At 55.6% G+C, this 24167-nt stretch overlaps 1 protein-coding gene across 3 annotated transcripts in view; it reads left to right on the forward strand.

The window, feature by feature from the left end:
* The first annotated feature begins 5601 nt into the window (after positions 1-5601).
* The window catches only part of ACTN1 (actinin alpha 1), a 105708-nt gene continuing 87142 nt past the window's right edge, over positions 5602-24167 (forward strand). For 2 of the 3 annotated variants that reach the window (XM_056134363.1, XM_056134364.1), the window contains exon 1: positions 5603-6010. In XM_056134363.1, the coding sequence (XP_055990338.1) occupies positions 5906-6010 (105 nt within the window). In that variant the 5' untranslated portion in view covers positions 5603-5905. Of the gene's footprint in view, positions 6011-24167 lie in introns of all 3 variants that reach the window. The other variant, XM_056134365.1, reaches the window with a different exon arrangement.

Consider the following 24167-nt stretch of genomic DNA (forward strand, 5'->3'; position numbering starts at 1 on the left):
GTGGGAGGGTGGTTTCTGCCACATCCAGCATTGCTTGGGGGCTACTTCCCAGCTCGGCTTATATCCCCAGGGGATCATGTGGTACCCGGGATCAAATCAAGGCTGGTGAATGTAAAGTAAGCAATTTAATCCCCATATTAGCTCCCTGGCTCTTAAAGGAAAATATGGGCAACAGAAATATATGGAGCCGCTGAAATCCTCACACCAGGCTAAGTGTGAGTATACAATGGAGAGTGCCTATGGCAGCCAATTTGAAAAGCAACTTGGCAGTATCTACAAAGATGAAACAATACCTACCCCATGACCTAACAATTCCATTTCTGAGTATATAATCAAGAGAAATGAATGCTTATGTTCACTTCAAACACACAAGAATGTTCATGGGGGCTGGTGCCATAGTACAGCGGGTAGGGCATCCTCGCTCGCACATAGCCAACCTGGGTTCTATCCCAGGCACCCCAAAGGATTCCCTGAGCCCACCAAGAGTGATTCCAAAGTGCAGAAGCTGAGCGCAATATGCCCTGAGCACCACCAGGTGTGATCCCAAAACAAAACAAAATGTCCACAGCAACTTTATTCCCAGTGTCTCCAGAAAGCAGGTCCTACGGGGCTGGTATCACCCATGTGGTGGTCTCCTGGGAGTCCTAGAGGGAAGAATGACTTGTTCATCACCTGCAGTCCATCTCTCAGGCACCACTATACTGGGAGGACCAAGACTCCCCATTCTTGTGGAGTCAGCCCACTTCCTAGTTAGTCCAGACATGCCGCCAATCTTCCCCCCTCACTCAGAACACGAGCGTCTTTGCTCTGAGAATTGCTCTGCCTTCAGCTTTGTGTCCCCAACACATACCGTCTGGTTTGAAGAATGTGGAGGCATCCTCCAGCTTTCTTTTTGTTACGTTTCAAAGGGAATCCTTCCTCTCAGACAACAAACAGCACAAGCCTCTTTCATTCCAGAGAACAGACGGAATGCCTTCTCGGAACCCAGTGTCCTCCCGCTATCTACCTGCTATTTCTTCCCCCTCATTATTCTCTTGTCATTGATTATTCACCTTCTAGTGTCTCTTAATTGTTACTTTTGGCACTCCACTGAAATTCCTCTGGCAAAAGTCATCAAGGGCTTTTCATGTCACCCAAGAGCCCTTTCCAGAACTTCTCTCCCGACCTTGTGGTGTGTCCGACGTCATTCTCTACTCACCGTGAGCTCCTTTGTAGTTAGTGGTTGCAGGCTCTGGCTCTCCTCTTTCCCTGTCTCTGTAGGGACTCCAGATCCTCACAGCCCCTCCCTAGGTGCTTTCAGAGCTCTCCCCTCCATCCTCCTCTCACCTCCATGATGAGTGTCCCTGACAGTCTCAGGTGTCACTATTGCCCGTATGCAGATGAGATCAGATTCCCAGAAACAGAACTGATGTGGCTGCTGCTCACAGGGCCCGGGGGTCCAGACAAGCTGAGTCTCCAAGGTCACGGTGTTTAAACTCCATCCATGATCCACCTCCCCCCAATACGAGATTGTATGGTGGGGGTTCTGTGGGTTGAACCCAGCACCTCTTACATATGAAACATGTACTGTAACACTGAATTACATCTCTCGTCCCCCCAACCTGTAATTCTGATTCTCAAGATAGTACTTGTGCTGCTCAAGTACAAGATTACCCAAACTGGAGCTCCCAGATATTAAAGCAGGGGTTCTTAGTCCCAGCAATGTGGATATTGGGGTGCTTTCTTTTTGGGGAGCTATTCTATCATAGAATAACTAGCACTAGAGCCAGAGAGATAGAACAGAGGGTAAGGTGCTTGCCTTGCAAGTGGCTTGACCTAGTTTGATCCCTGGTATCTCATATGGTCCCAAACTCTACCAGAAGTGATCCCTCAGCACAGAGCAAGTAGTAAGTCCTGATCAATGCTGGGTGTGCCCCCAACCCTCACCCCAAGAATATTTAGCACTATCCCTGGACTGTACCTATTAGTTACTAATAGTAATCTGTCAATTGTGACAACAAAGAGTGTCCTAAGATATTGTAAGATAGGAGCGATAGCACAGCGGGTAGGGCGTTTGCCTTACAAGCGGCCAACATGGCCCACCCGAGTTCGATTCCTCCGCCCCTCTCGGACAGCCCGGCAAGCTACCGAGAGTATTCGATATGCCAGACACAGTAACAACAAAGTCTCCAATGGAGACGTTACTGGGCCCGCTCGAGCAAATCGACGATCAACGGGAGGGCCTTTACCTTTACCTTTATCAGTGTGTATTTGTGATTGAGTGTATATGTGTGTGTGTGTGTGTGTGTGTGTGTGAGAGAGAGAGAGAGAGAGAGAGAGAGAGAGAGAGACACTACCCTAGTGCTAAGGAGCACTGGGTTAAAAGCCTGGGTTTAGAATCACACATCCCTCTGTAACTCTGGACTAGTGAGGCCTTCTTTGAGTCTTTACTGTTTTTCTCTGTAGGATAGAGACAATTCTCACCTCATTGCTTAAACAATATTGTGAAGTGCATGCGTGCCCCGTATCAGACATTTGTTGAGAGCACTGGACACCCCTGTTACACCACTGCATATCCAAACTCCAAGATGTAAAGTTCTATTTTCCAAGTAGTTCTGGCTTTGCCAGGGATGTGGCTCAGTGGTAGAGCACTTGCCTTACTATGTGAGGTCTGGGTTTGATCCCCAACATCACAACTCCCCCATAAAAAACCAAAACCTCAAACATTAAAAGTATTTTATTTATTGTAATTATTCTTTCATTCATTGTTTTACTGTATCCTGGAAATCCTCAGTCCTGGGCAGGCAGTTTGGTGCTGGCACCTGACGATGCAGTGCTGTTAATGCCTGGGGTGTCAGGGACTACCAGGGTCACCCCAGTGATGGCCATATGGGATCAAACCTGGGTTGGACATATACCTGCACCTTAAGTACTTAACTATTCCCCTGACCCTAGGTTTGTTTTGTTTTGCTTTGGGGCCACCCCTAGTGGTGCTCAAGGGCTACTCCTAGCTCAGCAACTGAGTTACTTCTGGTAATGTTTGAGGGACCATTTGGTGCCAGAGCTGGAATCTGGACATCCTGCATGCAAAGCCAGAATCGAGCTCTTACAAGTACTAAAATCTTCCAGGCCTTGATCTAAGATTTCCCGCTTCTGGAACTGTGAAAAACAAATGTAGAGGGCCAAAGAGATAGTACAGTAGACAAAGCACTAGGCTTGCATGTGCACAACCTGGGTTTTATCCCCAGCACTTCATATGGTCCCTCAAGTCCTTCGATGAGTGATCTGTGAGCATAGATCCAGGAGTAAACTCTAGCATCACCAAGATTTTGGCTTTTGGTCCAGGAACAAACCAACACAAAACCTTCCACAAATGTCCTTAAAGCTCCCCAGTTTACAAGCCTGTAACAGCAGCCCAAATGGTCTAACGTACCACTGCAAGCAGATTACTACAGTCCCCTTTACAGCTGGTTGTACGAAAAAAAAAAAAAAAGAACCTTCCATCCAGACTCATTCCCTCACTTCACAAGGCACAGGAGCCTTCTCAGTCTGGCTGCTGCCCACCTCTCCAGCCCATCGCTTGCCCCTCCCAGGCTTGCATTTCTGGTCTAACCATGTCGAAATGCTAGGCATTCCTTTTATACCAGGCAGCTTCCTGCCCCCATGTATTAGCTCACTGTTCCTCCTGCCTCGAATAAATCTCCCACACTCTCCTCATCCTGCCGAATCTTGTTCTTTAAGGCTCCCTTGAATTTCACCTCCTCCAGAGTTACACCTGGTGGCTCCTCTCCCCATGCCAGGCCCATGTGGCCCTGTGTGCCCACAGCTCCCTGGGCAGAGCTGTCCTTGCATTAGAGTTTAGTTTCTGTGTCCATCTCTGCTGGGCCGGTGAGGGCAGGTATTGTGCCTTGCTCCCCTCTATATACACAACCCAGCACATACCTCCAATACTCAGCGAATATTCATTGAGTGAATGAATAGGCGCAGCCATCATCAGCCTGTTAGGGCTGGAGTCCTCGTTCACAGCAATTCTATAACAGTCCATTCATCTGCCATCTCTGTGGCTCTCAAGTCAAGTAGGCTTCCTCCACCAGGGACTTCTGATGCCAGAAGGATGCAGGCTCTCTGCCCACCACAGCCTCCAGGGACACTGGCTTCACCTTCCCCATCTTCGGTTTTTCAAGCATCCTGCTGCCTGGCCTTCCTGACTGCCAGCTTTTTTCTCCAATTCTCTCTTGCACCTCTGAGCTGGCATACTTGTGTCTTTACAGTTGACTCAACCAGCCATCCTCCACAACTAAATAAAGTAGTATTGTGTGCACAACTTATTGAGGCCTACTTAAAGCTGTTCTGCGAGGGTGGGGGTTTGGGAGAGGGGAGGGCCTCAGAGAAACTGCCCGGCCCAGGACGTGGGTCTCTAACACCGCAGGGCTTAGCCTCTCCTCTTACCAGACAGGTGGAAGGACACCCAGGTTAGGTTAGGACGCCCAACCACCAAGTTAGAGGTGCTTGGTCCACCTTCTTCCTCCTCCAGTTACCATAAGGCTTTGTTTGCAGGGCATAAGATTACAGAATTGGCCCCTGGAGTCCCCCAAACCGGCTTAATACCTTTTCTTCTTCTCTCCACCCCCCCTTCCCTTTTTTTTCCTTCGTAGGCCAGACCCGGGCCGGTGGTGCTGGGAGCTGCTCCCTGCTCTGTGATGAGCGGTCATTCCCTGTGCTGGGGGACGCATGCGCTATGCCCAGGATCCTGCATGCGAAACTTGGGCTCCAATCCTTTGAACTATCTGCCTGCTAGATACCTTTACAAGCTCAATTCTTTCAGTCTCAGATTTCCCCTCTGTCAGATTATTGGGGAGTGAGTGGGTGAGGATCAGTTAGTTCACTCGGGGTCCTCCTCCAGCTTTTAGGATGCTCCCGCTCAGTCCACCAATGGGGACGGAGAGGGAACCCAGGGGAAGTCGGACGGCAACTGTTGCCCTAGAGCCTAGGAAGGGTCCTGGATTTGGCGGAAGCTCCAAGGCCCCCTAGCGCCGCAGGTTAGAGAGAAACGCGGTTCTAGGTGGGCAGGGGGCGGGCGGGTGCCGAATTTCCCCCCGAAAATTCCTTTCCTTGCCTTCATCCCCTCCCGCTCCCTTTCTTCGGGGACCGACCTCTTGGGACCCGGTGCGAGAAAAAAAATAATAAAATGCATGTTTGGAGTTTCCTCGCGTCGCTTCCAGCCTGGCCCTCGGAAGCGCAGTCACGCCAGGAGCCCGAGTTCTGGGCCTTCCCGCGTCCACTCGGCGGCGGCCCCTGGGGCGCCCCAGTCCCTGAGCGAGCGCGGGGAGGCGTCCGCGGCTTGGGTCCCCATCAGCTTTTCGCGGGTGTCACATGAGCCGCGGGGGAGTGGGAACCCCGGGTGTGGGCGGGGGCGTACGCGCCGGGAGGGGGCCCGCCCCGTCCACCTCCGTGCGCCCGGGCCCGCTGACGGATGCCAGGAATTCCCAATGAGCGGCGATGGGGGGAAGTTTGGGCAACTCGGCCTGGCCAATGGAGAACCTCGGGAGGGCTCTGCCCCTTCCCCCGCCCCCGCCCGCCTCGGCTCCCGCAGCGCGAGTGTGTCGGCCGCGCTCAGTGTGCGTGAAGCTGAGGTCCGGGCGGCCGCGCCGAGCCAGGCAAGTCCGCGAGCTGCAGCCGCCTTCCAGCAGCGCCGCGGTGGAACCGGGCGCCGCCACCCAGCCCTCCCCGGTGCGACCCCCGCCGCCTGCCGGGCGCCAGCAGCAGCGGCAGCAGCGGGAGCGCCAGCAGCAGCGCCAGCAGCAGCGGCAGCAGCAGCTACAGCAGCAGCGACAGCAGCAGCGGCAGCGGCAGCGGCAGCAGCAGCCTCGGCCGCCCGGAGAGAAGGTGGAGGAAGAAGTCCAGCCTCCAGCACGCGCGCACCATCATGGACCATTATGACTCCCAGCAAACCAATGACTATATGCAGCCCGAGGAGGACTGGGATCGAGACCTGCTCCTGGACCCGGCCTGGGAGAAGCAGCAGAGAAAGGTCAGCGGCCACTTGCAGCTCCCGCGGCCCCGGCGCCCGCGCTCCCCCGCGCCCCCCGGCTCCCGGCCCTTGGGAACCGGTTCCCGGCGCTCCCGAGCGGGGGTGGGGTGGGGTGGGGGGATGCGCGGCCGCGGGGAGACGGGGTGTTGGGTTACAAGCGCGGGGCGGAAGGGGGACGCCCCTGCCCCCCAGCCCGCCAACGCCGAGCCCGGGCGCCGCGCGGTGGCAGGCAGGTTGCCTTGGGGGGTCCAAGACCCGGGCCCCCCACCCCCACCCCCGGCCCGGGGCTGCAGCCGCCGCCGCCGCCGCCGCGCGGGCCCCTCGTGGGCAGGGAGCGAGGGAGGCGCTCTGCGAGCTGGGGCCGAGCCCCCCGGCCGGGTGGCTGTTTGCTCCCGATCGATTTTCCCTTTCCTTCCCCGCCCCGCTGGCCGCCTCTCCATATGGCGAGCGGTGGCAGCGGGCTTCCTGGGCGGCCCCGGGGGCTTGGCCCGCCTGGTGGGAGCGCGCGGCCGGCCCGGGACGCTGCGCCCCCAGCCCAGCCAGCCCAGCTAAGCAGGGCTGCTGGGGGGTTGGGAGGGGGTGAAGCGGGCGTCGGGGGTGAGGGGATTGGCGGCCGCTTCGGGGTCTGCCCGGTTGGTGGCGGGGGGAAGACTCCCCCTACACACACACACACACACACACACACACACACACCACCTTCTGGGGTGCCCCTAGCGAACCTTGTGGGGGCGGGGTCGGGACGGCAAACGGTTTTATTGCTTCACCCGGCGCGAGCAGGGGAGGGCCGGCGGCCGCGTCCTGCCCCTGCGACCCTCGCTCATTTCTAGAGTGGGCGAATTCGGACAACTTGATCGGAGTCGACGGGGTTCCAGAGCCAGGGAGTGGGGGGGGGGGTGTCTTTCTCTCCGGGGTGGGGGGAGTATCTGGGAACAGTTACTGGGACTCTGGCGTCCCCGGAGACCGACCGTTCCGGTGCGCGCCCCAGCCGTGGGGGCTGCGACCGGACCTCGGGCACAGACACACAGTGGCCCGTGGCAGGAAGAGGTCAGAAACCATTCTTAGGGGTGGGGAGGACTCCCCGACTCTGCCTGCCTCTGCCTCTGCTTCCTGCCAGAGCGGTGCGCACTGGCCCCAGGGGCCACGTACCCTGACGCCCCCTCCCCCTCCCGCGCTGCCCGCTTCCATCCGGTCCCTCCTCATCTAACCCCCCTCCCCGACCCCCCCCCCCCCCGCGCCCCGCTGATCTGGGAATGGGGGGGACAGGATGGCGCGTCCCTCTGGATAGTGCGGTTAGGGCTGGGCTTGAGGGAGAACGCTCATGTCCAAAAATGGTAACATTCATTCCCTTTTTTAAACTTAAAAGGGGGGGAGTTTAGGGAGCCGACTGAAGTTTTTTTTTTTTTTTTCAGCCAAAGGCATCCTGTATTAGCTCACTCAGGAATCCTAAGGCCTGAATCGGCCCCCTTTTACTCACTTCATCAGCCCAGCACGGGGAATTTAAAACAACGCACAAAAGGTTTCAGCAGCGCCAGGCAACCTGAGGCTGCGGGCCTCCTACTGGCCCCAGCCCAAGGTCCCTCTGCCTTGAAGCTGTGGTTACTTAAGCCCCCTTCCCCCCTCTTCCTGCTAGGTCCCCTCTGGGACAGGGGACCCTAGTTCCCTGGAACCACTGGACAGGGTAGCTGAGTATCTACCTTCCTATTGTGGCCGTTATGCACTGTAAGGGGGTCTAACCCTGCCCAGGGATGCACATACCTGGCTGGTACCTCAGCCCCTCCCTGCTCCCTCTCTCTCCCACCCCTCGTTGCTAAGTATTTAGTGGGCAATTTGGAGCCTCCCATGGCGGCAGAGCAACGGGCTGTTATTTAACTTCCAGGTGAAACCTTAATTGGACAGGAGGGGTGTGATGAAGGCTTTGGATGTCTGGGGAAGAAGAGGAGCCACCTCTGTGGGGCAGGAGTGGCAGGGCTGCGCCAGCATGAGCAGTCAAATCCTTTTAAGGACTCTGGGACATAGACCCCTGGGGGCAGAAACTCATCTCCCCAGAACGATTGCTGGATTGCCTCTTAGTACTTGCTCTTACCCTCTGATGACTGTGATGACTGGATGCAGTGTCATGGGGGGGGGGTATATACTGAGTCTCTGCCCTTTTCTTCTGTCCCCCGCCCCCCATCTGTCTTCCCCTCTGGGAAATGGCTGGGTGGACTGCGGATGCCCCCCGCCTGGGCGCAGCAAGAGGAGCAGGGTCAGGGGGGAAGTTTGGTCACCTAAGAGGGCAACCTCAGCTCTGCCAGGACCTGCCATTGGCTGATATATGCCAGGCACTGGTTTGTTTGTAGTTCTTAAGCAAATAGTTTTATTTAGGAAATCTGGGTAGGGGGGAGTGAGAAGGAATAGGAGTTCCCTCCAACACCAACCCGGAGTGTATGCTTGCTGTCTTTACCTCGGGAAAGAGATGAACTCAGTTGTACCTCCCTCCCCGACATACTCCGAGGAGAGGGGGCAGGGGGTAGTGACCAACTGAGAGTCCCAGGCTGGTGCTCGGTGGGGCTTGGGTGTTCAGGCCCTCCCTTGGTCCTGGCCAGTGAGATGGGCGGGAGGGCTGTGCCTGGCGTCTGAAGTAGGCAGGGCTCTGGACCCTCCTGGACCCTCTCCGGTGGGGCTGCTGGAGGGGATGGATGTGGCACAGTCTCTGGGTGCGGCTTGGGGGGCGGTGTCCAGTCCTGAGTTCCTGCCGTGTGCACTCTCCGTGCCTGGCCTTGGATAGCCCTGCCTTTGGTTTCCTCATGGTCTCAGAGGCCGTGGTTGGGACCCAAAGTCGTCTTACTTGCAAGGATCAGACAAAGTCACTTTCTGCTGTTGCCAACCTCCCTGCTGACAGTGTTGAGTGGGGTCCTGAGCCCACAAAGCTGCAGCAGCCCAGAGAAGGGAGGCAGTGGATACAAGGCCCCTAGCTAAAAGGCAGATGGTTTTAGCTTGGGAACAGCCATGATTCCTTGTAAGATCTAGGCAGGTTCTTTTTTTTTTTTCTCTTTGGGTCACACCTGGCGATGCTCAAGGGTTACTCCTGGCTCTCCACTCAGGAATTACCTCTGGCAGTGCTCAGGGGACCATATGGGATGCTGGGAATCGAACCCGGGTCGACTGCGTGCAAAGCAAACGCCCTACCCGCTGTGCTGTTACTCCAGCCCCCTGGGCAGGTTTGTTTGTTTCTCAAAGATCTGGTTAGATTGGTCAGCAGAATTTTTTTTCCCATGCCAGGGATTAAACCCGGGTCTCTGGCATGCAAGGCCTGCACTTTACCACTGAGGCCCCACCTGATGATGATCAGAGCTTATTCCTAGCTCTGTGATCAGGGATCACTCCTGGTAGGGCCTGGAGGACCCTAGGGGGTTCCAGGGATTGAATCCACATGGACCCTGTGTGAGACAAACACCCTAGCTGCTCTGCTGCCATCCAGCCCTGCCCCTCAGTGTTTGAGGGCTGCTCGGTACCAGGCCACTGCTTCAGGGCATGAAGGGAAAAGACTCAAGTCCTGGTCTCCTTGTGTTCCTAAACTTTCTTCTCTCCATGGGATCCAGCCTTGTTCTCACAGGACCCGGTTAAAGGAACAGGTCAGAGAGCGCCCTCGGTGAGAGAAAGGCAAGGAAGAGGCAGGGCTCAGAGCCTGCGTCAAGCCAGCCTGCGGTCTCGTCCCTTCTTCCAAGAATGCTTCCGGCAGAGTGAGAGCGTCAGGCAGGGCCCTGCTCTGGACACACAGGGCTGCAGTTAGAGGAGTTTCCTGTTCTCCACAATCTCCCTGATCTGTAACACTGAGCTCTAAAGTTGCCTTCTCCAGGCATGGCAGAGAGGTTCTTGTTTTTTCTTTTTTCCTTTTTTCAGATATTCTCATTTTGGGGCCATAACGATTGTGCTTGGTTGCTGGTCCTGGCTGTGTTTAAGGACCATGGGCTACTGGGGATGGAACGCAGGGCCTCGCATATGCAAGGCAAGTGTTCTGCAGCCAAGGCATATCCCAGGCCCAGCCTTTATTTTATTAGTATTTTTGGTTTTGAGACCACACTCAACAGTTCTTGAGGGTCATTCCTAGTGGAGGACCTGGGGTTTTGGGGATTAAAGCTCCTTCCACATGCAGAGCTCCAGCGCTTTAAGCTGCCTTCCCAGCCTCCACAGGCCCATTTTCCCAGGATACCTGTGGCTTACTGATTTATTTCCTCGTGGCTCCCTGCCACACCTGTGTGTGTGTGTGTGTGTGTGTGTGTGTGTCTGGGCGTCGTGCAGGCTGGAGACTTCACAGAAATGGAGCAGCATCTTGGTTCTACACTTCCAGACGTGTCACCCTGAGCTCCGTCACCGCTGCATTTTCCAATTCCTTATTTATAAACCTGAGTCCCTGCCCCCACCACACCCCCCAACTCCTGCTGGGGGGAAGAGGGAAGAAATGCAAATAGTAAATACTCAGCTTCCGTGGGGACATTTTATTCTTTCCTTTTGGGTGTATTCCTACAGGCACAAGTCCCAGCTCTCCACCCCCTCCCCCCACAAAGGAGCTTAATCAATATTTGTTGAGCGCATACATGTTGAAACAAAGAGGGGAGGAGGGAGGGAAGTGGTGGAGGTTGCGAGGAGGCCCCAAGCCCCATATCAAACCAGAAGGGTGGAAAACAGCTCCCCAGTTTAACATTTTGGGGGACTACACCTAGCAATGCTCAGGGCTTTTTCCTGGCTCTGTGCTTGGGGATCACTCCCGGCGGTCCTCAGGGGCCCATTTGTGGTGTTGTGGATCTGATGGGATCAGCTGCATGCAGGGCAGGAACCTGACCCCCCGGAGTGCGGGATGCCCCAGTCAAGGCTTTGACTCAGAAGGCTGGAGCTGTGCATAGGTTCCATCCCTGACTAGCATCCTGGTGACCTCCAGCACTGCCAAGGAGGCCACCAAACAAAACAGACAAGGTAGAGGACTGCAAAGTGGGGCAGACGAAAGTGGAAGGGTTTACCTGGTGAGGGGGGACTCGGTCTGCTCAGGGATTAGGCCTCCTGAAACCGGAGATCTTGGTGGAACTTTCTCTGAGAGAACTTTCTCTGAGACAGAAGAGAAGCTGCTCACTGTGGGTCCTTTGGAGTAGGCACCCAGACTCTCCTGCGCTCTGACCATCCCTGGTGCCTGTGGCGGGGGTCAGAAATGATGCTGAATAATTGGGTAACTGGCATCACTTAGAGGTGCTTGGGGGCCCATGCAGTGTCAGAGATCCAGTTATGCTCTCACATCTGCTAGGTAGGGTCAGCATCTCTTGAGTTATTTCCCAGGACCATCCTTAATGTGAATTATTTTGAGGAATGCAGAATTTTTCTGATTGGCTTTGAGATGTCATGTATAACCACCGCTTACCACCCCCTCAACAACGGGGGAAAGGCTGGTCAGAATCACTCTTTATGAAGGTGGACCATGTAACTGGACATGGGGTTCACAAAAAATTGGGAGCAGTGAAAGGTTTCTGAATATCCAAAGACCCCCAGGTTAATTTAGAATCAATGGCATGATGACTCTGCGCTGTCCCTGGCAGCGTGTGTCCACTAAAGCGTTCCTGAGTGGAAAAGTTGAGGTACCCTGGGCTAGAATATGGCCATTGTATTTTCTCCGGCAAGCTGCTCCTTCAGTGGTCCTGGGCCCCTCTGATGGCAGAGTTCCTTCACTTTGAGAGTATGCCACTCACTTCCCCTGCTCTGAGCATTTCAGACTTGCTCCAGCTGCCATGGTGAAGTGAGTTTAGTTCTCTGAGACAGGCCAGGCCTGCAACCCCCTGGGAACTGACTGGTGGCTTTCCTGGGCTCTGCCCAACCACTGTGTCACCCCCATCCTCCTTCCTCTCCCACTCTCCAGGCCCTACTCATGCGGGGGCTGAGAACAGGTGTCCTGTGGTTGGTGAGGGGAGGGATGGAGAGACCATAGTTGCTGGAGGATGCTGGCCCAGACCAGCTGACTGTCTCAGGACACTTCTGCTAGCTTGGAGCCAGACCTTTCACATCTGCTGATCAGTGCACCCTTGGTAGCTGAGGGTCACCAAGGTGCGAGAAGATACAGGCAGAACCCCTGGGGGTTCTGCACTTAGACTTTGCAAAAGGAAAAGAAGTGGGGTGTCAGAGGGATGGGGCAGTGGCCCAGGGCTTGTTGTGCATGCTGTTGACCTAGGTTTGATCCTGATATTACATATGATCCCTTGAGCACCAGCAGTAGTGATCCCTGAGTACTGCTGGGTGGGCCCCCCGACCCCAATAAAAAAAAACCACAAAAACAAAAGGAAAAGGAACAAACTCACTTCCTTTGGTCTGCCTTTTCTGGAGTCTTTCCTTGTAAAATAGTCATCAGTGTGACATGGTTAGATGTTCTGTCCTTTAGTTTGATTCAAACTGGGGCCTTCCCTTCCACCTTCGGGGAGACGGGCTGGGGCTGGGCACCTGACCTGGGACCACAGACCAGTAATGTGACCAGAGGACCTGGTGCCTTGGGTGGGGGAGAATGTGTTAGTCCATGCCTGGTCGGACTCAGACTGGGTGACCTGCCTGTCTCTCTCCCACCTGGGTGCTAACTGCGGAAGAAGTGGTGTATCTTCTCATCGTGGTTTCGGGCAGTAAAGCCTGGTGTCTCCCATCCATGTCGTTGACATCTTAGTGTAGGTGGAGAGGGAACGAGGAAGAAAGCCCCCCTGGACCTGGCCAAGTGAAGGCCAGAGGCATGACCAAGCCAGTGTCGCAGGCACTGGACTGGAGCCTGCCCTGTGGACAGCTCTGTGGTGGGACGGTTACGGTGCTGTGGCATCTGAACTGTGGCTGGAAAGAAGGCTGTGAAGGATTTGCCGCGAAACCTCCTCTTTCCCAGAGTTGGGGAATGGAAGGGAAGAGCGGGGAGAGGCAAGAGAGAGAGTGTTGAGGGCAGGACTGTGTTTTGTTGGTGGTGTTTTGGTCTTGTTTTGGGGCCACACCTGGCTGTACTCAGGCGGCTTTTTTTTTCTTTTTGGGTCACATCCGGCGATGCACAGGGGTTACTCCTGGCTCTGCACTCAGGAATTACTCCTGGGATGCTGGGAATCGAACCCGGGTCAGCCGCGTGCAAGCAAACACCTTACCTGCTGTGCTATCGCTCCAGCCCCGCTCAGGCGGCTTTCTGGTTCTGCACTTGGGGGTCACTCCCGGTGGGCTCGGGGGATCATACGGGGTGCTGGATAGCGAGTCTGGGTAGGCTGGGCCCTCGCGCCCTGCCCTCTCTGCAGCTCTCTATCTGGAGGGCAGGACTGTTGGGGGGAGAAGTCTGGGTGTGAGGGAGCCACACAGCCACTGTCCCGCCATCTGTCCCCTCACTGTCCTTCTCACCTCTCCCAGTTACAGCTCTGCCCCCAGGCTCCGGCCCCCCCGCCAGGCTCCCCTGTAGTGATACTGCAGCCCAGATACCTGAGCCGCCTTCATGCTAGTCTGAGGTGCACCCAGGAGTTTTGCTGCAGCCTGGGGAAAGGTGGCATCAGGGCACCTTTCCCACAGGGCTGCTGGAGTCTCCGTTGAGCGAGGTGGCGCCACACCTCTGCAGTCCCCCATGAGAGGGGGCCCGGGGGGTTCTGGTACTCGGCAGCTGGAGACGGTAGGACAGTTCAGTCTGTAGCTCCCCAGGGAGGTCATGGCTCAGAGGCCACTGGCAGGGGTTCACCCCCTTAGCTTGGTTCCGTCCCCCCGCCCCCGCCCCCCCATCAGACTGGGTCAGCCCCCACTGGACTCCCAACCCAGAGCTGGCTGAGCCACTGGTGTCCTGCTGAGTACCAGCCACCCACACGGGGCTGCTCTCTGGCACTTCGGCGCTGTGGTTCTGGGAACAGCTGTGCAGACCACTGCACAGCCATGTGAGCATCACGGGAGCATCGGTCAAGACCCCAGCCTCTCCCTGCCTTGGGCCCCATTCCACCACCGAGATGGCACCATTGGTTGTCAAGGACGGCGGGGGGGGGGGGCGCAGCAACAAGGCAAAGCCCAGTTCTTGCCAGCCCCTCCAAGACAAATGAGCCAAAGAACAAAAAAGAAAGAGAAGAGGAAAGATGGTCATTTCCCTGTCCGACAGCCCTCGCAGGGTCCTCCACCAAGGCCAGAGCCTGCAGCAGGGCAGGATTAGGTTTCAAAGTCGCAAACCCTCAAAATCATCATATAAGGAGTCCCCCTTTTTGAACAAGGGCCTAAGGTCTCTGCTGGCCTGATGGCATCACATCCTGGGAGGAACACAGTTCCCTGGCTCACAGACAAGCGAACTAGCTCAGAGCAGCTGTGTAAGTTCTCTGAGATCACACAGCCAGCAAGGTGGGTTGGGGGTGAGGGGTGCCTGGGGCTGGCTATGGGCCTGGTTTTTGCACTCCTTACGCATAGCTCTGCCACATAGAGAATGAGTGTTTGCATCTCCCAGAACATTTCACCAAAGACAAGCATGTATCTGAGACTCAGTGTGGGAGACTTTCTGGAATTAGATCAAGGGGCTGTTTACACAACCCTGTGAACAGCCTGGAAACCCCCCCAAAGTGGTCTGCTTTAGACTGATGGATCCGAGGATGATGTCTTTGCTGAAAAGCGAGGCTCAGAAATGGCTCAAGGAGGAGCTAGAGCGATAGCACAGCAGGTAGGGTGTTTGCCTTGCACGTGGCCGACCCGGGTTCGATTCCCAGCATCCCACATGGTCCCCCAAGCACCGCCAGGAGTTGATTCCTGAGTGCAGAGGCAGGAGTAACCCCTGAGAATCCCCAGGTGTGACCCAAAAAGAAAAAAAAAAGGAAATGGCTCAAGGAACAAGAATAAAGTGGCTCGCTTACCTTCCCCATCTCCCAGAGAGAAGCATTCCCATGGGGGGTGGGGGGCGGTGATTGTGGTGGTAGTGATGGTGGGTGGATACTCCTGTCCACCTGCCTCCCATGCCACACCCCTCCCTGGTGCCCACCTTTTCTCTCTGTCGACTCTGGGGCCAGGGATCCTGGTTCATGGGCGTTTCCAAGAGAAAAAGGATTGAGAAGTGCTGCTGTCATATACAGCTCCATGTGGCTTGCTTTTCTGGGAGTCTGCCCAGGCTGCCATGGCTGGGTGGGCACCCCTTCACTGCCCCACGTCCCTGGGATTCCCACTGACTCCAAGTCCCTAAGCCCCCTGGGGAGGGAGGGTCAGACCAACGGAGACCTCGCGGCCTCCCTTAGGAGGCGCTGCACACTCTCAGAGGTTGCCTAGCAATAGTGGGAAAGGTGACTTAGCCTGCAACAGAGAGAGCACAGAGGCAGCGGGAGGAGAAGAAAAGGCAGCGGGATGGAACTGGGGAGAGTACGCAGAGGATGCCGTTACCCTGGAAACCGCTGCCGGGTCCTTGGCTACCGCGGGCTACTTCTGGGCTGGGATCCGCGCCTCATGGAGAGTTTGCGGGGTACTTGCTCCGTCTGGGTGGGCGATGTTCGTTGTGGGGGGGATGGAGGGGTGACTGAGAGAACCCCCTCAGGCGCATGCCCTGTGGGGGAGATGTGTTCTGGCTGCCTCACTTAACATGCATAGCAGCCCTGGGGAGGTGTGTGGGTCGGGGACAGTGGAGACTTGAGGAGCCTCAGCACTGAGAGAAAATAGCAGGTTCCCAGCTGCACGGCAAAAGGCCTGGGACCACGGCACTGCAGCGCTCTGGTCTCTGAAGAGAGCTTGCATTCAGTTTCCTGCGTTTTCACAAGCCCCAGAGCTGGGAAGGAATGTAAACACCATCTCCCTCCTGGGAAGAGAGTGACTCGGAGAGCAGAGGCCTCTGTTTTACAGCAGCCCACCAACTGACCGGTCCTGATTTAGAAGGTCTTGGTTTCCCAAGGAAGTCAGAAGACAAATGAGTTCACACTGACGGAGGGGAGGCAGGCTTGGCAACGGGCAGCACCTCAGTCTCTTACTATCATTTTCCTTCACTGTGAAGCTCAGTGAGGGAGTTTCACAAACTTGCCCCAAATGGAGCAGCAAACAGGTTATGAATAGACCTGACACCAGGACTGGAGTGATAGCACAGCGGATAGAGCTTTTGCCTTGCACGCGGCCAACCCAGGTTTGATTCCCAGCATCCCATAGGGTCCCCTGAGCACCACCAGGGGTAATTCCTGAGTGCATGAACCAGGAGTAATCCCTGTGCAATGCTGGGTGTGACCCAAAAAGAAAAAAGAATGGACCTGACAGAACCTGAGAGTTTGACTCCTGGCAGTGCTCTGGGGACTGTGTTTAGTGCTCGGGATCAAAACTGGGTCACCTGATGCAAGGCCTGCTCCCTGTCCAACTGGGCTACTGCATCATCCCCAGAATTTTACTCTGAACCAAAAGTACAGACATACCCTTTGGTATCATGGGGTTTATGTTTTAATTGAGAGACAAGGCTTATATAAATGAACTAATAAGGGACAACAGGAGATAGTGTGTAATCATGGTGTGATTCATGATTGTAGTGTTGTTTCTTTCACCTGCGGTTTTCTCTGCCCATTAATCATGATAAGCATGTGTGGGTGGGCATATTCCCATTTTATAGACAGGGGAAAGTGAGGCTCAGAAAAATGAACTCGTTTCATCAGACTCTCTCACTCAGACCTAAAGGGTAGAGTTGGGGTTTTGGTTTTTGTGCTTTTTTTGGGGGGGCCACACCCAGTTGTGCTCAGGGCTTACTCCTGACTGTGCTCAGGAATCTCTTACCGTGAGCCTTGGGGCACCGTATGAAACGTTGGGGCTTGAACCTGGATCAGCTACATGCAAGGCAACTTGCTGTGGATCACTCTGGCCCCTCAAGTAGGTTTTGAAGCCAGGTATTTGCCCAGAGGGTTGGCCAGGCTAAGTAAGGGGAGGCGTGCAGGGTGCAGGGTGGGGCTGGGCTTTAATCAAGTTCTCCTTGTGGAAAAGGTTGCAGAGGATTTGAGCAGTATTTGTTTGGGAGCCGCACCTGGTGGTGCTGAGGGGCTAGTCAGGGTCTATCCCTGTGGTACTGGAGTATCATGCCGTCCTGGCGGTAGAGCCTGGGCCTCCCCTTCCCCACACAAAGCATATGCTCCGCATTTTTTGGAGGGGAGGGGGCTGTACTCAGTCATGCTCCGGGGTTATTCCTGGCTCTGCACTTAGGAATCACTCCTTGCACACTCAGGGACCCTATGGAGTGCTGGGTAAGAATTGAGCCCAGGTCGGCCATGTGCAAGGCAAACTCCTAACCCACTGTACTATCTCTCCCGTGCCCTGCTCTTTTTTTTTTAAATTTTAGGGTCACACCCGGCGATGCACAGGGGTTACTCCTGGCTCTGCACTCAGGAATTACTCCTGGTGGTGCTCAGGGGACCATATAGGATGCTAGGAATTGAACCCAGGTCGGCCGTGTGCAAGGCAAACGCTCTCCCGACTGTGCTATCGCTCCAGCCCCCCTCCCCCACCCCATGCTCTGCATTTTGAGCTGCCTCTCTGGCCCTGCATTGTATTTCTAACTGCCGTGTGGGCCCCTTAAGAGTCTGCCCTGCCTTCCCCTCTCTGCCTGTTGCTTGGTAACCTGAGGAACCCCATGGGCTTTGCTCCAGGTAGCTGACCCTCCATGTTTATTTTTGTTTTAAAAGTCTGTGCAGGGGTCGGAGCGATAGTACAGCGGTTAGGGTGTTGGCCTTGTTGCACATGGCTGACCTAGGTTCCATTCCATCCCCGGAGCCACATGTGGTTCCCTGAGCCCACCAGGGGAAATCCCTGAAATAAAACCAACCAAAAAGTCTGTGCAAGTGAGACACTCACGGAGCTTTTTGAGCCTGTTCAAAAAATTGCGGAGGGAAACTGGAGACAGGGGTGAGGGGAAGCAGCTCTGGCTTCCAGCGCTGAGGGCCAGGCCAGGCAGGAGGACAGCATGGGGGTGGGGGAGGAAATGCCCTTTCTGACCCGCAGCTTTGAACCTCTCTGGCCCAGGGTCTGAATCAAAGGCCTCACATGGTTCGACTGAGGGCGGAGAATTGAGGGGAGGGGGAAGGGGCAGGGGCCTCCTCCCCGCCCAGTTTGCCCTGTTTTTCCTGTTTTGCGGTGCTTGTAGCAGGCCTCTGGTCACAGGCCTGTGATTTGAGGCCAGGCCGGGGCTTGCAGGGAAGCATTTTTATGGGCCCGAGGATATTGTTGAAAAGCCATCTGTGAAGCTGATTCTAGCCCACGGAGTAGAGAGCCCGCCCCAGCCCACTCCCAACCCTCCTCAGGTGCCCACCGTGGGTGGGCTCCTCCTAGCATCCCCTAATGGAACTCACGTTCCTTCTGGAAAGGCACAGTGGCCTGTGGGACCGAGGGGCTGTGACCGCTGTGTCTTTTCTCTTGTCTGTGGAGTGTCTGCCCCTCTCATCCTTGTCCTATAGCCTGTGGTGGGGGTGGGAGCCAGGGAGAGGGGCACGGAGAGTCTGGAATGTCCTGTGTGGGTGCTGTGCCGGGAGCATCTACGTGTGAGTGAGTGGGGATGTGTCTGTGAATGTTAGTGTGTGTGTGAGTGTGCATGGGTGCATGGTGTGCATTAGTGTTTGTGTATGTGTGTGTGTGCACGTGAGCCCAGGTGTATGTATCTCTGTGTGTGCAGGGTATGTGTGAGGATGTGAATGCACATGTGTGTGCGCAGGGTATATGGATGGGGTGTGAGTGCATTGTGTGAGTGTGTGATCAGTTGTGCGAGTTCATGAACATGTATGCAGGTTGTGTGTGTGGGTGAATGTGCATGTGTATCTGTGAGTGTGCAGGGTGTGAGTGCAGAGGGTGTGCATGTGTGCTCGGGTGTGTGTGCCAGTGTATGCCTGTGATGTGTGTGTTGGTGAGTGTGTCTGTGCTGTGTGTGTGTGCGTGTCAGTGAGTATGCCTGAGCTGTTTGCTGTGTGTGTGTGTATATCAGTGTGTGTGCCTGTGCTGTGTGTGTGCGAGTGTGCCTGTGTGCGTGCCTGTGTGCCTGTGTGTGTGCCTGTGTGCGTGCCTCTGTATGTTGGTGTGCCTGCCTGTGCTGTGTGTATGTTGGGGTGTGCCTGTGCTGTGTGCCTGTGTGTATGCCTGTGTGTGTTGGTGTGTGTGCATGTGCATGTGGCCTGTGCTATGCCTGTGTATGCCTGTGTGTGCCTGTGCTGTGCCCGTGTGTGTCTCTGTGTGTGCCTGTGCTATATGCCTGTGTCTGTGCCTGTTCATGTGTGTGCCTGTGCGTGTGCTTGTGTCTGTGCCTGTTCATGTGTGTGCCTGTGCGTGTGCTTGTGCGTGTGCCGTGTGCGTGCGCCTACCTCCCAGAAGCCCCTGTGTTGTCGTTGGCGCTGTTCGCATGCAGCTCAGGAGTGGCTCCCTTTCAAAGGCCGCAGACATCCTCCACATCAAACATAATGGCCCTTTCCAGCAGAGTTCCCGAGATTTCGGAAAGGCCTTTCTTTCCAGGAACCCCGAGTGCTTTTCCAGACTTGGCCCCGGGTGCCGGGACAGGAGGAGGCGGCGGCTCACACATCCAGCTTTCCCGGAGCAGGGGAAGCGGGGGCCAGGGCCCTGGTTTCCTGCCCAGTCCTGGCGACTGGCTGGAACCGCTGGGGGTGTCTTTGTCTTTACAGGCACTGAGCTGTCTTTTTAGAAATTGAAATGATTTTCTAAACTTTGGTCCCAGTGAGCGCCACCTTTGTATTTTGTTTTGGGGCCACACCTGGTGATGCTCTAGGGTTACTCCTCTCTCTGCACTCAGGAATTACTCTTGGTGGTGCTTGGGGAACCATCTGGGGTGCCAAGGATCGAACCTGGATTGGCCACATGCAAGGCAACTGCCCTACCCATTATAATATTGCTCTGGCCTGAATTTTTTTTTTTTTGCTTTTTTGGGTCACACCCGGTGATGCTCAGGGGTTACTCCTGACTCATGCACTCAGGAATTGCTCCTGGTGGTGCTCGGGGGACCATATGGGATGCTGGGAAGCGAACCTGTGTCGGCCATGTTGGCTGCGTGCAAGGCAAACGCCTTACCCGCTGTGCTATCGCTCCAGCCCCTCTGGCCTGATTTTTTTAAAAGCTTAATTTATTTTTAACTTAATTAATAGCAAAGATAGAGGCTCCTGGTCTTTTGTTAGCTGGCAGGAAGGTCACACTGGGGTCTCAGTTGCAGGCCTGTCTGCAGCACCTGGTCTAATAGGTGCTTTATTATTCAACCTGTTCACACCTGTGCACCCCGCCTGCAAACTGAGTTGCCCACGCACTGGCAGTTATGGCCAAGGAGAGCAATGGTGGTTTCAGCCCTTCTGCACTCACGGCCTGGCACCAGGGGTTGAAGAATGCTGGCACAGGGAGGGCGGGCAGGGAGCCCCAGGTGTCCAGCTCTCCGTGGGAGGCTGGATGCATGGGAGGCCAGCCCAGGGGGGCTGTGGCCTTGGAGCCTCTCTCCCCAGAGCCCCCGCTTTTGAGCCTGCCAGGCCCTGTGTTTCTCCGTTTCTCACCAGGCACATGAATTCATTAATGCTTGCACACCCTCCCACGACAACTTAGCAGGCAGTAAGAACATTTGGAAGGGCCTGCAAACACATAGTCACCACATCATGTCGAGATTTCCTGCTCTTCAGGCCAGTGTGTAGACGCCACGTGCATTCCAGAGAGCGGAGGCCCGGCCTCTCCCCAGTTTCTGGTGGGATTAGCCTCTGTTCATAGTGCGTTGCTTGCTTGCTTGCTTGCTTGCTTGCTTGCTTGCTTGCTTGCTTGCTTGCTTCCTTCCTTCCTTCCTTCCTTCCTTCCTCCCTCCCTCCTTTACTCTTTCTTCCTTCCCTCCTTCCCTCCCTCTCCCCTTCCTTCCCTCTGTCTCTCCCTCCCTTTCTCCCTTCCTTCCTTCCTTCCTTCCTTCCTTCCTTCCTTCCTTCCCACTCTCCCTCCCTCCGTTCTTCCCTCCTTCCCTCCCTACCTCCTTCCCTTCTTCCCTTCCACACCTGGCAGTGTTTAGGGCCTACTCCTGGCTCTGGGATCACTCCTGAGGGTGCTTGGAGTTCCATATGGGGTGCCAGGATGGAACCTGAGTCAGCCAGTCAGGGCAACCCCTCTGCCCACTGTCCTGTGGCTTCAGTGTTTTCTTTCTGTGCATCATGTGTACGTCATGCTTGTCGTCTGCATTTTTATGCTGGTGTGTCAGGTATGCCAGGACTGCTCTGAGTGCCCCTTCTGCTTTGAGAGAGGCGTGTGTCGGGGAAGGGGTTGCCATTCACTGGTGACAGTTGGGCCTGATCTCCAGGTCTCTCTGCTTGCCTCTCTGTCACACTTGGGGCCCTGTGCCTCATCAGAGCCTAGAGACTGACTGGCTGGGGGATGGGGCAGGAGCGTCAGTCTCAGTTCTCGCTTCCTTCCCGTGAGTGAGCTTGTGCGTGCGCACACATACTCAGATGCCACCCACCCTGGGCAGTGCCCCCTTACTTGCCTCCTGCTTCCCAGGCCTTCCCAGCCTGGCCCTTTGACCCCGCTCATGAGTGAGCTGTTCCGGTTGCTCCTTGGTGAAACAGAGAGAGCGGTCTCCATGCTTCTGAAGGCATTGGTGTTTTCTATCCCATGGCAGGGCCGCACTCGGAGGTGAATCCTGTTTTGGTGCTGTGTGCAGTATGGAAGAGGTCAGAGGTGGGGCAGCCCAGCCTGAGCCCCTCTGGGCAGGGCCCCCAAGAATGGTGGTGGGGATTTGTTTTCCAGTCCCCATCTGGGCCCTTCTCCCTTCTTCCCTGGCTCTCTGCCTCTCAGCCCTTGCCTTGCTCACTTAGTGCCTGGGGAGAGTCGGGTCTGGAGAGCTGGAAGGGACAGACGTGTTGGCAGCCTCTTGGCAGCCCTCGTCCCACTTGCTTTGGGCGCTGTTGTGAAATTCTTGGCATCAAGGACACTTGGAGGGTTCTCGCATGGCACTGATCTCTCGAGGACTCCATAGGGCTCCTTGGATGATTCTAGGTGGGGTTTCTGGGGTCTCCCGAGGCTCCTGAGTGAGTGCCCCATTATCTGGGGCTCCTGGAAGCTGTCCTGCTGGGACCCGGACCCTCAGGCCTCCTTTCCCCAGAACACAGATGCCCCAGAGAGGCAGACGTGGGCCCTGTGGGAGGGCAGTGGTTCTCGAACTCGAGTATTCGGGGGATTCACAGACACGCTCAGGGATCCCCTCCTTAGACAACATTGGTGTCCCTCCTTTTCTCTTGGCAGTGGTTGATGATGCTGTTGCTGTGACCAGGGGTCCTGCTAGTTTATTGTGCTTGGCAGGAGAGAGGCACATTCCAAATGGCAGCACCTCTACTTGGCAAGTGGGGTGGTGGTACCCTGCTCCTGGGCCCTAGGATTGTGCATTTTTGGCAAGCGGGAGGGCACTCACGCCTTTTGGCAGAGGAGGGAGATCTGGGGACTGGGGAGAGGTAAGTATGGACCCCTTATGTGACCTATTGTGCTCTGGAATCAGACTTTGCTGGCATTCACTACCTAGTATCCTCTCTAGCTGTCCCCCAGGGAATTAAAGCTTGGCTCTGTTTTTTTTTTTTTTTTTTGCTTTCCTTTTCTTAATTTTTTTTTTTTTTTTTTTTTTTTTGCTTTTTGGGCCACACCTAGCCATGCTCAGGGATTACTCCTGGTTCTGCACTCAGGAGTTACTCCTGGTGGTGCTTGGGGGAACTATATGGGATGGCAGGGATTGAACCCAGGTCAACCATGTACAAGGCAAACACCCTACCGGCTGTGCTATCTCTCCAGCCCCAAAGCTTGGGCTCTTTTTTAATAAGAGTCCCAGGATTGGGAAAAGGAGAGGGCATGCCCCTGCTCCACAGGGTCCTCCTGCTGACACAAGGCATCAGGTGTTGGATGTGAGGAAGGTGCGCGATCTCTGGAAGGGACCCCCACGGTACAATAGGAAATGTCTGGCTGATGCTCAGATGCCCTGGGCAGGCTGCCGCGATGCAGAGATGTGCCCCGGAGTCAGGAGGCAGCCAGAGGCCAAGGGAGGGATCCTGCCACGCCATTCTACCTGGCACCTCATCCTGCATGTGCATTGCTCGGGGCTGGGGTGCTGCTGTGGCCCCCCCTAGCCCTGCTTAGCAGTCCAACTGTCCAACTGCACTTTCCCTTTGGGGCCAGAGGCCTGCTCCAGATTCCCCTCAGGGGCCATGACCTCACTCTCCTTTGGCTGGGCCCGAACAGAAACTGCTAGGGAGTTTCTGGTCTTCATGTGTAGGTGGGGTGGGGGTGGGTGGGTGGGAGGAAGTAAACCCTGAGCCTTGGTTTTCCTTCTCCTTCCCACTGAAGTTCTGTTGGTGTCGAACCCTAGGGCTGCTTTTGCCAGTCCCGGCACCGCGGGATACGGAATCAGCAGAGCCAGAACCACCTGCCAGAACCACCTTGGTGCCCTGCCATTGAGGTGGCATTGAGGAGAGAGTGGGTGGATGTTTTGGAGGCGGCTTGGGGGAAGCTGGACCTGTTTTATTTACTTATTCATTTATTTATTTAACATAGGAGTGCCCCTCTCGGAGAGCCCGGCAAGCTACCGAGAGTATCCCACCCACAAGGCAGAGCCTTGCGAGCTCCCCATGGCATATTCAATATGCCAAAAACAGTAACAAGTAGTCTCCCAAACGGAGAGGTCACTGGTGCCCGCTCAAGCAAATCGATGAACAACAGGACGACAGTGCTACAATGTAGGAATACTGCTATTTATTCAGCCACTGATTAAGCTGACTGAGAAGCTGGTCCTGTAGAGTCAGAGCCAGGGCAATGGGGACAGGCCTCCTGCCAGAACAGCGTGAGGCTGGGGGTCTCCTCCTACAAAGTAGCAGCTGGGTGGCGGTGCCATGCTGGACCCTGGTGTGGGTGAGCCCAGGAGCTGGTCTCCAGGGCCTGGTCTGCCTGCCTCTGTCCCCTTGCTGGGGGTGGGGACGGCCACTGAACAAAGCCCAGCTGCCTTCTCTTTTTATTTCATTTTGGTTTTGAGCCCCAAATGCTCAGGGTGCCGCAGAATCCCGGCTCTTGGCTTAGGGATCACTCTCTGGGGGACTTGAGGAACCACATGGGGTGTCAGAGATGAAACCTGGCAACAGGCAAGGTAAGCGCCTGAACCCCTATATCCTCTGGGGCCCACTCCAGCCTTCTTGAGGTGACCTGGAGGTGGGGAACTGCTCCCTGACCCCAGCTTCCTCCCCTG

The sequence above is a fragment of the Sorex fumeus genome, unplaced genomic scaffold, assembly GCF_029834395.1.
Source record: "Sorex fumeus unplaced genomic scaffold, SorFum_2.1 ptg000098l, whole genome shotgun sequence".
NCBI classification, from domain to species: Eukaryota; Metazoa; Chordata; class Mammalia; order Eulipotyphla; family Soricidae; genus Sorex; species Sorex fumeus.